Raw genomic sequence first — 14125 nt, forward strand, 5'->3', positions numbered from 1 at the left:
ACAGGGGTGGACAATTATTTGGGCCTGAGGGCCACATAGAGAGTTTTGATCAGCTGTTGCAGGCCAGCTCAGCAGTGCCACCCCCCACACCAACAACTCACCAAAACTCCCTAGGGCAGGGGTTGCCAACTGGAGGTACATGTACCCCTAGGGGTACTTAGAAAGGTCCTTGGGGGTATGCAGACCTAATGTGGCTGATAAATGCTGCATACACGCTTGCAGCTGCAGCACAGCACGCAGGCAACCAGCCTGAATGAGAACTCTCAGTACAAGTTCAGTTTCAGCAACTGACTCACTATTGCTACAAAAACAAGGATAATTGGTTAAATTATTGCATCAAATAGTTTAGCTGGGCTCATTGCAAGTAAACATGACTACCTTTGAAGTAACATTGGGTCTTTACATGAGATTTTTGTGTTTTTTTAAGTATATGTAGAAGTTGGCTAAAATTACACATTACATTTAGGCCATACTATGGACACTTAGATATAAGGACACTTTTACATGTGCTCCAGGGGGGGGGAAGGAAGGGGGGAGGGGGCAGCAGTGAATTAATTAGAGTGGCTCTGAGAGTGGCCTGGTGTCCTGGCTCTACACCCCTGCTTACCAGTCCTAGGGTGGCAAGTCAGCACTCCACAGGCCACTGCTCACAGCACGTTCCTAACTTCAACACTACTTAACATTCCACAGACGTAGTACAGTCCACGTGCAACTTCACCCTTCAAAGACCCTGCGCTAAGAACACTCGGGACAAAACATGACAATGATGACACATTTATGTTCCCAACTAGCAAACTGCCTGCCAAGAATGACCGGGGGAAGTGGGGGCAGGGAGCGCTGCCACCCACCACCCGTGTGCCGCTGCCTCCCAGGCACACGGGTGGTGGGATGGTGGAGTGCCACCATAGCAGCAGGGACAGAGGGGATGGAGCGGCGGGCTTCGGTCCCCCACCTCATCCCTGCTGTCATGGCAGCACTCCGTGGAGCACTCCGATTGGTTGTTTCAATAAGCATTGTGATTGGCTGCCGAGACAAGCAATCAAAGTGCTCCAAGAGCATTACAGACAGACAGACAGACAGACAAAGGCACACATATATACTATATGTATATATAGAATTCCTAAAATTCTTTCTACACACTGGAGGCGATAAAAACCCTCCTCTGGAAATTTCTCCCCTCACCCCTCCCTTTTCACAGCTGTACCTGGTGTTCTTAATCATAAACCACTGTGCTTGCTTTTCCTCCTCAGATCCGCAGTGGCCTCACATTCAAAAACTTGTCTAACGTTATCCCAACTATGCAGTTGGGCAGAAAATCTCCCCTTAAAAAAACAAAAACTAAAAGAAGACAAACCGTTGCATCTTGCAGATTTTTTCAGGAATGAGTTAAAATGGATTGCTTACCTTGAATTTACTTGCACGTTTGCAGAAAATTCATTCTATGCTCAAAGAGCACAGTGCTACAGATATGGGTAAGATAATTGTTTTTCATACAAGACAGATTGTATCCTTGCACGGCGTGTACCCCCGGTGGCTGGGGGGGCACAGCTGCGCAGGCGGCGGCAGGAATGCAGCGGTGGGAGCCCAGTGGCAGGGGCGGGGACCTCCCACAGACACTGCCCGCACAGTCAGCAGTGGGGATGGGGAGTGAGCGCCAACCATGGATCAGCAACCACCCGCAGGCGCCACTGGCAGCGGCAGCCAGAGGCAATCATGGACCGCCTGCAGACCAGTGGCAGGGTGGCAACTGCTCACAAGGGTACACATGCACCCGCATCACCCCCGATTGTATCCAAGCTTTAAGTGCAAAATGCAACTTGGCCTTAATTATTGGGCCTCTAAATTGCTGAGAGACTGCTACTTCAACAAGCACAGAATCAAAGTTCCCCCCTTGCACTTCAGTGGATCTAGCAACATGCTCATGCAAGTAAGACTGAGGGACTGCTGCCTCAGACCCAGTCTTACAATAACACCAAAGTAAAAATAAACTGCCCCACGCCTATAGCCTGCACTTACCTGTAGTATGTCTTGTGCTGCCATCTGAATGCTTTAAGTCAATAGTTCTGTCTATTTGAAACAGCTTCAAATCCTCTTCATCTAAAGCGATATCTCCCCAAAAGGCAGCTGGGAAAAATACAGATAAATGAAATTATGGTAAGTTCAGCTCTAGTTTGGAAGAGAAGTGCCATTACAGGATTGTAAAACTGAGGAAGAATTACCTCTATAGAATGAAAAACGGGAAGAAATAGGAAAAAGTCATGACCTTCCCTTTGAAAAATTGAATTGGAATAATTGGGCTAATAGAAAACATTGCCAATGTTTAAGATAAGCTGCTTCTGCAGAGCAAACAGAATGCATGAAAGGACCTGAATAGCTAGGATTCCTTCAGTTCCCCTTTGTTTCATTGCTGACTGCAAACCAAGTGCTGGGGTGCTGCTTTTCATCCTTTCTTAGTATCCACTTCATTTTGCCCTTTTGACAGGGGAAAATGTAAACTAGTTAGCATCTCAGATTGACTGGATGGATATTTGTGTTAACTGCATTAGGTACTGTAAAATGACACTGCAGAGGGAGTTTTGCAATTGCATCTAGCTTCAGATTTGTAGGGAAGTTCGGGTTCATTATTACCCTTGAGTTAGAGGCAGAAGGATAAACACAAAATTAACCTCCCCCCACAATCTTTCAACATTCATGACTTGAAGAAATAAAAGTCTTAGAAACCCCAATTCCCAAAAGCATTGGAAATAAAAATAGCAGGGGAAAACCCCCGGGAGCCCTCTATTACTCTGACTAAGCCATTATTCTATGGTCAGTTCTGGAATTTAAACAAAACAAACACAGGTAATGAGCAGTTGATCAAGTGGGTCTTAAATATAACAAACAGGCTCTGAAAGATCTGTTAATAAGTATGCAAAAAAGTTTGTATTATGTATGTTGATTTAAAAAACACAACATGCACGCAAGGCAAATGAATCCCTGCTGCAACTGCAGTGAACTCCAGAAGTTCTACAGGGAGTGAATCTGACTTGCAGTCCCTAGAAAGGATGATTTCTCCCCCCACCCTCCACACCTGGAATTTCACTAAAAATGTGTACATCAAAAAATCATGCATCCCAGAAAAAAATCACCAAACTACAGTACATGTTGGGGAATCATGAAGTTTCACTAGCTGTCACTGCCATGCCCAGGTATTAAACTGGGAATGGAGTGAACCAAAATAAACTTGAGAACCAATTGTTGTTTCTTTAAAAGATAAAATGAGAATGTGACTGAATTGGAAAAAATGAATTAAAAGACTAAAAAGATGAATTATTGTTTCTTTTGAAAAGCTACTGATCATTTTTCTTTTTCTCTTCTTTGGAAATTACACACAAGTGCTTGCTCATGACAAGGTATCCAGGTTGTAGCCGTGTTGGTCTAGAGATGAAACATATCACCTCTGTTCATGACAAGTATTCTACATTGCTTCCATGTGCTTTGTGGGCCATCAGGTTAGGTGTGGATGAACTGGTGGTAGACAGGAGTTTTCCAGTGCTTTATCTGGTGCAAATCACTTGCTCTGACTTCCATTTCACAATCTGCATAAGAGGTACACTGGTCTTGTTTGTTCTATCATGTACAACCCCTTCCGACATCATCCACACTTGGAAAAGCAACTTCACAAAACTACTGAAGATGAATTTCCAAGAAAATGGTTTCACCTGGCTCCAAATAAAAAGCTGGTTCAGTCCCTTCTCACTGGGGTAAGTAAAGCTACCAGGAAAAACAATGTGGAAATTAAGCAATAGCACATTGAGTCTAACTTCCAGCGTATGTCTTAGCCTCTCCACAGCTTGGAGGGAAGCAAGCAAGTAGGTTAAATAGACCAGTAAAATGAAGACCTCAAGATGTAACACTGTCTAGATAAGAGGCATCAAGCTTATCAGGTCCCACGAGCCAGATGAATGGCTTAGGGGCCTGTCTGCAGCAAGCAGGCCAGACCAGCCTCATGAGCTGCATGCAGGGCATGCCTGTCCCGGTCCCACGTGCCCATGCAGCGCAGGAGACAACCCAGAACACACCACACGTGGCACGAGGGTTTACTCTGAGACTGACAGGTAGCACCATGAGCCAGATGATCAGGCACCCTGGACCAGATGCTCGAGCCTGCAAGCCATATCACTGACACCCCTGGCCTAGATCAACCACACCTTTAGCTATGCCTAGGCTGCAACATCATTGTTCTTGGCTATAAAAGGTAAAAATCATGCCAGTGCTACTGCAGAGCAGCCTACTGGAGCAAAAATCACAGAAGAAAAGAAACTGCCCCTATCTAGCTTCGAATACCACATAGGAAGGGGGAAGAAGGGCCAGCTCTTTTACTTTACAATTGCTTTCTCCTTTCCTTGTGAGGCAGGTACTCTCAACCCAAAGCAGTGCTGGGAAGCACAGGGAGACTAGAAGCCAGGATTCCTGGGTCTTGGTGTCTGTCCATTTGTAACCAGAGGCAATCACAACTTGCATCTCTCTGTTCACCTGAAGGGTTCAAGTGTTCTTAAACACCTTTTAAAGCATCACAAAGCTTTACAGGCATGGGAGTATTTCACTGTGGCCCTTCTCCAAAACAGAGGCAGGCAAATCCTCTCCCCACATGGCTTGAAAGGAAAGCTAGTCTGGAGTCCAGGGATCCACCATCAGACTTCCAGTCTCCGCTCTGCCACAGATTCCCAATGTGCCTTTGGTTAAGTCCTTTATGGTAAAATTTTTCAAGGCAAAGACAACAGTTTGGGGCCTTGTTCCTACCAAAAGTCACGATTAAACCATTTAGCCATCTTTCCTTAATCAAAGGAAAAGTTAGATGTTTTATGGAAGGTTGTGACCTTTCCACCAGTTGGGTAGAGAATCTTGAAGTCATCAAAGCTCCCTGCAAGTGCCAATTCTACCTTTGAAAAATCTGAACTTTGCACACTTTGGGGCTCCCAGCTGCAAAATGCAGACAGCCACACTTCTCTGCACTCAGCTACTACAGTAAAGAGTGCCCCACAGACAACTACAAAAAATACTGTCTTTGATTAATCAAGAGAAACTTAAACTGTTTGCTACCAATATCCCTGTACTGAGTCCCTGCACACTGTCCCAAGTCAGCTAAGTATGTATCTAGCCAAAGAACTGGATTGTGCTCAGGTCTCCATTTTACATCAGAACCTAGCGCAGCTTCCTGGCTGGGTCTGCTTTAATGAAATATTTAACCACATAGTGCATAAATATGAGTTTCATTGTGGGTACACACTAGGACTGTGCAAAATGTTGGCAGCCGTTTCGTTTCAGAGGTGTTTTGGGCTGTCTGGGTGCCTGAAAAACTGAATCCAAATCAAAACGGAAGGCTCCAAAACATTTCTAAAATGTTTCAGAGAATTTTGGAGTTTTGGAGCCAGGCTTGCAGGGAAACAAAAACTAAGAAGAGCCAAACCTCCAGAAATGGCTCAGGACCTCCATGTGCTAGGATCTATACAAAACACAAAGCAAAGATACACACCGCAACACACAGATGACACACTAAATAGAGCCCAGCTCTTATGGACACCATTTATGTAAGGAACAAAAACAGCCTCAGATGACAGCCAACTCAGCAAGACCAATGGAAAGGCAGAGTTAAAGCTGGAAAAGGCTCAGAGGAAGCAATGACATAGCTCCTTGTGGCACAGTGGTGCTAGATTCCACTCCACGGAGTCAGGCATCATGAAGATAGTAAAGTTTCATCCTCGTGGTAAGAAGAGATAGTTTCTGGGTGCTATCACAATGCATGTAGTAATGCAAAGCGGTAGAACATTTCATAGGATCATAGAAAAATAGGGTTGGAACAGCCCTTAACATCTAGTACAGCCTCCTGCTCAAAGCAGTACTGTACCATCCCCAACTATATCATGCCAGCCAAGGCTTTGTCAAGTCAAGCTTTAAAAGCCTCCAAGGACAGAGATTCTACCACCGCTCTAGGTAACCTGCTCCAGTGCTTCACCATCCTCCTAGTGAGAAAGTTTTTCCTAATATTCAACTTAAAAGTTCCCTTGCTGCAACTTGAGACCATTGCTCCTTGTTCTGTCATCTGCCACCACTGAGAACGTTCCAGCTTCATCCTCTTTGGAACCACCCTGCAGGTAGCTGTTATGAAATCCCCCCTCAGTCTTCTCTTCTGCATACTAAATAAGCTCAGTTTGCTCAGCCTTTTCTCAGAAGTCATGTGCACCAGCCCCTAACCATTTTCATAGTCCTCAGCTGGACTCTCTCCAACTTGTCCACATCCTTTCTATAGCGAGGGGTTCAAAACTGGACACGGTACTACAGATGTGGCCTCACCAGTGCAAGATAGTAGGGAATAATTACTTCCCTCCATCAGCTGGCAGCACTTGTATGAATGCAGCCCAGTATGCCATTAGCCGGCTTGGCAACTAGGACATACTGCTGACTCATACCCAGCTTATTGTCCACTATAACCCCCAAGGTCCTTTTCTGCAAAGCTGCTGCTTAGTCAGTTTGTCCCAACCCTGTAGCAGTTCATGGGATTCTTCTGTCCTAAGTGTAGGACTTCGCACTTCTCCTTATTGAACCTCATGACATTTCTTTTGGCCTAATCCTTCAATTTGTAAAGGTATCTCTGAATCCTAGCCCTACCCTCCAGTGCATCTACTACTTCCCCCAGCCTGGTGTCATCCACGAACTTGCTGAGGGTGCAATCCATCCCATCTTCCATATTGTAAATGAAGATATTGAACAAAACTGGCCTCAGGACCAACCCCTGGGGCACTCCAGTTGATACCAGCTGCCATCTAGACATTGAGCCATTGATCACTACCCACTGAGCCCAATAATCCAGCCAGCTTTCTATCCACCTTACAGTCCATTCATCCAACCTGTACTTCCTTAGCTTGCTTGCAAAAATGCTGTGGAAGACCATATCAAAAGCCTTGCTAAAGTCAAGGCATAATCACTGCTTTCCCTGCATCCACAGAGCCAGTCATCCCAAAGGCGGCAATCAGGTTGGTCAGGCATAACTTGCCCTTGGTGAATCCATGCTGACTATGTCTGATCACCAGGGATCCAGGTTCTCTCGTTTCCACAGGAAAATGGAGAAAACCACAGATTTCCCCTTTTAGCAGAAAAATCCATGGATTCTCTGCTTTTGCAAAGAGCTGTTGCAGGCTGGCACAGCTCCAGCCTGCAAGAGCAGATTACAGAAAGGGCAGGAAAACCCCAGCCCTACCCAGAGGGGGAGGGAAAGGGGAAGGCCAGGGCTGGGCTCAGGCTCAGACTCAGGCTTGCCCTTTGCCCCTGGATCCTAGAGGTAAGTGGGGCTTGGGAGTTGTGGGGCAGGGCTGGAGAAGGGGCTGGGGGAGCAGGGGGTGCTGCTGGCCCCAGGAGGCAAACCGCAGCCAGGACCAGGGCCAGGGGGTGAGGGCAGGGGTGCCCCTCTGCGGGGAGCTTTGCAGGCAAGTGATGCGGGGTGCCGTGCGGTGGTGGTGCCCACCATGTGTGGGCTGCACACATGCCACCCAGCCAGCTGCCCAGGGGAGGGGGGACTCGCATGTGGCTGTGGGTCTGGGGGGCTGTTGTGAGAGAGTGAGAGGCTTGAGGAGGGCTGAGGCTGTGGTGGGGAGTGCAGGGCACCAGCAGCACTGGGGCGGGCTGTGGGGAGCCTTTAATTTTTATCATGGATTTTGGGTTTTTAAATCAGAGAATTTGCAATTTTTAATCAGAGAAAACCAGGATCCCTGCTGATCACTTTCTTCTCCTCCAAGTGCTTAGAAATGGATTCCTTGAGGAGCTGCTCCATGATTTTTCTATGTACTGAGGTGAGGCTGACTGGCTGTAGTTCCCTGGATCCTCTTCCTTCCCTTTCTTGAAGATTGGCACTATATTTGCCCTTTTCCAATCATCGGGGACCTCCCCTGATCACCATGAGTTTTCAAAGATTATGGCCAGTAGCTTTGCAATCACATCAGCCAACTCCCTCAGTACCCTAAACTATATTGCACCCAGCCCCATGGACCTGTAGAAGTCCAGCTTTTCTAAGTAGTCCCTAACCTGTTCTTTCACACTGAGAGCAGGGGCAGCTGCTGGGGGGGGGGGGGGGGGGGGGGGGGGGATGGGGGGCGGGGGGGCTGTGCATTCCCTGGCGGAACCAGAAGCACTTCTGGCCCACTTCGGGGTTCACCACCGAGCACATAAGGGGCCTCCCTGTGCTCCTGAGGGATGCTCCACCTGCCCCAGCATCACAGCATTCATGAGTCACCTGGTACCTCGAGGCATGTAGAAAAAACATTTAAAAGCTGTCTATGTCCGAATCGCCGATTCTCCGAATCAGCATCAAATCTTCAGATTTGGCCAAATCAAATCAGGGACAGCGATTCAAATCAATGAATCAATTCACTGTCCCCAATTTGGGACAAATTCAAATCGAAAAGGACCCATTTCACACACCCCTACTGTACAGTGCAGCTATTAAGACTGCAATGGCTATAATTCCGCAAGGACTGCTCATCTTCTTTGAAGTGTCACTATAGCTCTGAAGAGACAGTGCAACTGCCTTGGGAGAAATGGTTCTCTCCTCGGGCAAAGTGCAGTCATTCCCACAATGCACCACTTCCAACCTAATCATGGCTCCTCTTGAGCTTGGGGTGGCTGCTCTAGCCCTAGCAGTAGAACTCTATTGCCCAGAAGTGATGAGGTACAGGTGGTCTTGGCCAGGCATTAATTGCTCTGCATGACAACTTGCCAGCCATTCCATGCTCACCAGCTGCATAAGATCAGCACTGGAGCAGCATCCATCAGAGTAACAGTGGATATAAAAACACAGGTTGTTTTTATGCCAATAAGGGGTGGGTGGCGAGGTACTCGCTCTGAATACCTATCTTACTTTCTCTCTCATGGATTCATAGATGTTAGGATTGGAAGGGACCTCAATAGATCATCGAGTCCGACCCCCTGCATAGGCAGGAAAGAATGCTGGGTCTGGATGACCCCAGCTAGATGGTTATCTAACCTCCTCTTGAAGACCCCCAGGGTAGGGGAGAGCACCACCTCCCTTGGGAGCCCGTTCCAGACCTTGCCCACTTGAACTGTGAAGAAGTTCTTCCTAATGTCCAATCTAAATCTGCTCTCTGCTAGCTTGTGGCCATTATTTCTTGTAACCCCCGGGGGCGCCTTGGTGAATAAATCCTCACCAATTCCCTTCTGTGCCCCCGTGATGAACTTAGAGGTGGCCACAAGGTCACCTCTCAACCTTCTCTTGCGGAGGCTGAAAAGGTCCAGTTTCTCTAGTCTCTCCTCGTAGGGCTTGGACTGCAAGCCCTTCATCATACGAGCGGCCCTTCTCTGGACCCTCTCCAGGTTATCCACATCCCTTTTGAATTGCGGCGCCCAGAATTGCACGCAGTACTCCAACTGTGGTCTGACCAGCACCCGATAGAGGGGAAGTATCACCTCCTTGGACCTATTCGTCATGCATCTAATGATGCACGATAAAGTGCCATTGGCTTTTCTGATGGCTTTGTCACACTGCCGACTCATGTTCATCTTGGAGTCCACTAGGACTCCAAGATCCCTTTCCACTTCCGTGCCACCCAGCAGGTCATTCCCTAGGCTGTAGGTGTGCTGGACATTTTTCCTCCCTAGGTGCAGCACTTTGTATTTCTCCTTGTTGAACTGTATTCTGTTGTTTTCTGCCCACTTGTCCAACCTGTCCAGGTCTGCCTGCAGCTGTTCCCTGCCCTCCGGCGTGTCCACATCTCCCCATAGCTTTGTGTCATCTGCAAACTTGGACAGAGTACATTTCACTCCCTCGTCCAAGTCACTGATGAAGACATTAAGGAGTATCGGTCCAAGGACCGAACCCTGCGGGACCCCACTGTTTTGTTTTTGTTTCAAAAGTATTTTACTGTACTAATAACCCCAAACAGCTTCTTTTCCCCCTACATTAAGCCACCTTTTTATTACATCAAACACCCTCCCATGATACTTATTCCCATATTTACAGATGGGGAAATTGAGGCACCAGGAACTGAGCCAAGTGGCCTGTTCAAGGTCACAAAACAGATTAGCAGCAGAAGCCGAAATACAACTGAGACCCTCCAAATGCCAATCCAAAACCCCAGCCAGTGAACCATAATGTTAGTAACTTCCCTCACTCCCTGGCTCTTTTCCGAACCAAACAACACTATCTCCTGCCTTTACTGACTCCAATTATTTTCACTGTCCCTCTCTCTCTCTCTCTCTCTCTCTCTCGCAACACTTTCTATTTCTTTATGTTTGGGATATTTTTCTAATTTTGGAAGAGAGAACCAGTGCCTAACGGCACTCAAGGTACAGCCATGGCATGGATTTACATAACAGTATTATTACATTTTCCATGTTACTTTATATCCCAGGGCAGCAGTTTTTCCAGCTCCGGTGAAGGCATTTGTTTTTGTTACGAAGTCATACATCATTCTGAAAGACGGCCTGCAACAAAAGCAGAATTTCTCCAACATTTATTTCCAGCTGTCTGCAGTCCCAAAGTGCTCTGGGGATAACCACCATTCATCATAGTCCTGCAGCGACAGCATAGCTTTCTTTGCTGAAAGTCTCAAAATGAAAATACTGTGCTACAACTTCTCAGCTGTCAGGGGCTACTTCCTTACAATATACACCCAGAAAAATTTGCCAAACACGCAACCCCAATGCTACCATCTCTTAGGTTTGCTCTAGCATCTTCAGAAAGCTGTCCCAAAGAAGTGACCAGGCAGAGGTTACAAAAAGTTTAGGCTCAGGAGCTGCAAGTGCTTTTGCTGTTTAAACATTTCTCAAAAATAGCCCCTTTAAAATGTAATTATTATTACTATTATTTCATAGTAGCTAGGGTCAGGAGGGACCTGAACAGATCTAGCCTGACCCCGACAAGAATTTCTCCCTGTCACTTCACTCACCCCAATTCATCCCAGCTGAGACTTGAACTCAGATCTCCCACATGGTAGGCAGAAACTACCACACAGCCACCAGTGCTAGCCCTGTTCCACTAATAATAATAATAATAATGTATACAAGAGATCAAAACAGCAGTCTAAGAAACTTAGAACATGACCCTTCTCGCATGGAGACCTTTGTAGAAATTAGTCTGAAGATCCAGCGAGGTAAGAGTTCTTTTTTCTTTCCTTCAACTAAACCACACAAAAGTAGCTCCCTTCCTTCAGATTTTTCAACTTGGAAAGGCTTCACAAAGTTGTGTTCCTTCAACAGCAGCCTGACACCGGGAACATGCTGCAGGCACTGTGCAGAAGATGAAAATAATTCCTTCTACTTAGAGAAAGGTAACACCAGAGGCGTAGCAAGCTTCTGTCATGCCCTGGGCAGAGCATTGTTTTATTACTGGTGACTGCAGGCTAGGGTGCAAAGGTTCTTACCTCCCTGACGCTCCACTTTGGCAGCAGCTCCTGTGCCTGTTGTGCTCATGATGCTGCAGCTGAGCAGCAGCCTCAACAGGGGGTACCAGAATACTCCTGCCCGCCCTCCCCTCCCCCAACCTCTCTTTCCGCCCCCCCCCTTGCCCCCGGCCCGGCTATAGAAGCTAGGCAACCTTGGGTCCCACAGCCTATGGAGAGGAGGGGTTGAGCTCAGTGTCTCCTCCCTCTGGGTTTTGCCACTTCAGGCACAGTTCTGCATCCTGTGGAGTGTTGGAGGAGGATGGGGGAGGGAAAAGGAAGGGCAGGACGCCCCTCCCCCAGAGCCTATACCACAGGACTTGTGGTGAGCCCATCAAGCAGATCTGGGCTCTTGAAAAAGAGGGTGCAAATGGTGTGGTGCAATATCACGTTTGTCTCCAATTAAAGAGAAACTAGAAAATTTACTAACATGCTAGGGGCACACTGCTACATTATTCATTGAAGAGCAAAGCAAAAAACAAACAACTTTATTAGATGCACACTAATGTGCTAAGTTACATATTAAGTTAAAAAATACAAAAAAACTAAGCAAAATAGTCAAAACATATTGTTTTATTAGTGCTGTAGTCAATATAGGTAAAATGTAAATCTCTTATTCAGATTTGTAAAACAAAACCTAGCTTTCTTGAGCTTCTTGACAGTGCATCCAACACTTCACTCTTAGCCATTTCCATACCTGAGTTAAAAGTTCACCTGACTTAATGTTACCACACATGAATTAAGGCTTTTAGCTAGGAATAAAAAACAGTCTGCAGGGCTGTGAAACACAAGAGATATTGCCAGGAATGGCTAACAGACAGAATTGCAGAAGAAAGGATAAATGATACATCAAGAGGTTAAAAAGCAGAGAGGGTCGTTAGTAGCTGAGGTTAGCAGCAATCAGTGAAGTCAATTGACTCCCTCAGTGCTGCCTCAATAGAAAACCTGCTGTCATTCCCAGGCAGTTGGATTTGATTCCTGCTCCACCCAAACTTTGAAGGGAGGTGCAATTGTACCACAGCACCCTGCTGGATCCACTTCCGGATGAGCCTTGTGTGGCAGCACAGTAAGGGGCACTATTACGCAGAGCCACACACCTCACTGTGCCAAGCCCCAAACCGTGTTTCAGGAGTCTTCCCTGGGGAGCCTACGGCCAGCCAGCCCCCTTTCTGGAGAACTCCCGCAAGCCTGGGGTAACGCTGCCACCACATGGGCACTGGTCTCTGTTAGGGGTCTGTGCAGCCTGGGGTACACAGACCCTGCAAGCCCTGGGGGTACTTTGCCCACTGGTAATATGTCTGGGTGCTTCTTTTAGCCTGAAGCCCCTAGGGTAACCTCAGGTATGACTGAAGGAAACAATAAACAGCCAAGCTCTGTGGGGAGCAGGAAGGCCCCTTAACACAGTGAAACAGCTAGTCATGCTGTAACCCAACACCTTTATTGATCAGGTGAAACAGCGTTGGTGGGGAGGGCAGAACTAAGGTGTTAGAAAAACACTTTGAGCAAACCATAGTAAGTTGAGCCTTACAGGTACTGGGTTCAGGGACCCTTTTAATATGCATCCAAATTACTCAATTCTAATCTACTAGCTAGTTTCCAGGTCTTTACTCACTGATTCATCCAGAGAATCTCTGGAGGCTGTTGCTCATGTCCTGTTCCAACATGCTGCTGGAGGGAGAGAGAGAGAGATCCCCCTCCCCTCAGGAATTTACCTAGCCTGGTCACCTGAGTGACCAGGTTGAACCAAATAGCAAGCAACTGAAAGAGAGAGGAATGTAGCTGGACTGACCCAAGCAACAACAAACAGAGGGAGATTTCTTCACACCTTGACCTTCACTAGCTAATCTACATGGCTCTTAACCATTCCCAAAGCTGTGTTCTCAGAGTGGCTTTGCTTCAAAGCCTTTATTCTACTTCCTCTTCCACTGCATGATGAGTACCTGCTGCTAAGCAGAACACACCCAACTGCCTCTCCCTGGTTTCTCTGCTTGTCTTTTTCTTTACAACGGTTTGACTGAGGTCTGCTTCTGAATGGAACAGGTTAAAATTAGTACAGTAATGCCAACTCTCTCATGAAAAAATAAAATGAATAAATAAAATCAGGAGACTCCAGATTTCCAAGTCAAGTTAACTCTGACTCATGACCACCAGACCATGCCAAGACAAGAAATGCAAAGCCTGCCAACAATCCACCACTCCCACAATAACCAAGCCCCACAAAAGAACCATCACCATTCCTGGATCTTGCACCTGCATCTCCAGACGTAATACATCTCATCCAGTGCACCAGATGCCCTGGTGGAAAATATGTAGGAGAAACCAAACAACAACTGAATACAAAAATGAACACACACTAAAAATCTATCGAAGACAAGAATACTCAATTACTTATGGGGGCACACTTCTCACAAGACAAACACTCCCTCTCCAATCTCTCAGGTCTAATGCTCAAAGGGAATTTACAAAACACCTTTCGTAGACGAGCCTACAAACTTCACTTCATAAATCTATTGGATACAAAAAATCATGGACTTAATATAGACATTTGACTTACGACACTTAGCCTGCCTGACATTCCCCCTAGTTCCCTTCCTTTTCTACCCTGTGTCTTCCTAATTTGGAGCTATTTACTTTTTCAGACAGTCTCTTTTCTACCTTGGAAATCTACTACAGTAGTCTCCCTTACTTACCTTTGG

The 14125-nt window shown here is 46.7% G+C and overlaps 1 protein-coding gene across 3 annotated transcripts in view; it reads right to left on the bottom strand.

The window, feature by feature from the left end:
- Window positions 1-14125, bottom strand: part of TLL2 (tolloid like 2) — a 207481-nt gene that overhangs the window by 143031 nt on the left and 50325 nt on the right. For 2 of the 3 annotated variants that reach the window (XM_059729666.1, XM_014605001.3), the window contains exon 2: window positions 2017-2124. In XM_059729666.1, the coding sequence (XP_059585649.1) occupies window positions 2017-2124 (108 nt within the window). Of the gene's footprint in view, window positions 1-2016; window positions 2125-14125 lie in introns of those variants that run through there. The other variant, XM_059729667.1, reaches the window with a different exon arrangement.

Source organism: Alligator mississippiensis, chromosome 6, assembly GCF_030867095.1.
Source record: "Alligator mississippiensis isolate rAllMis1 chromosome 6, rAllMis1, whole genome shotgun sequence".
Classification (NCBI taxonomy): Eukaryota; Metazoa; Chordata; order Crocodylia; family Alligatoridae; genus Alligator; species Alligator mississippiensis.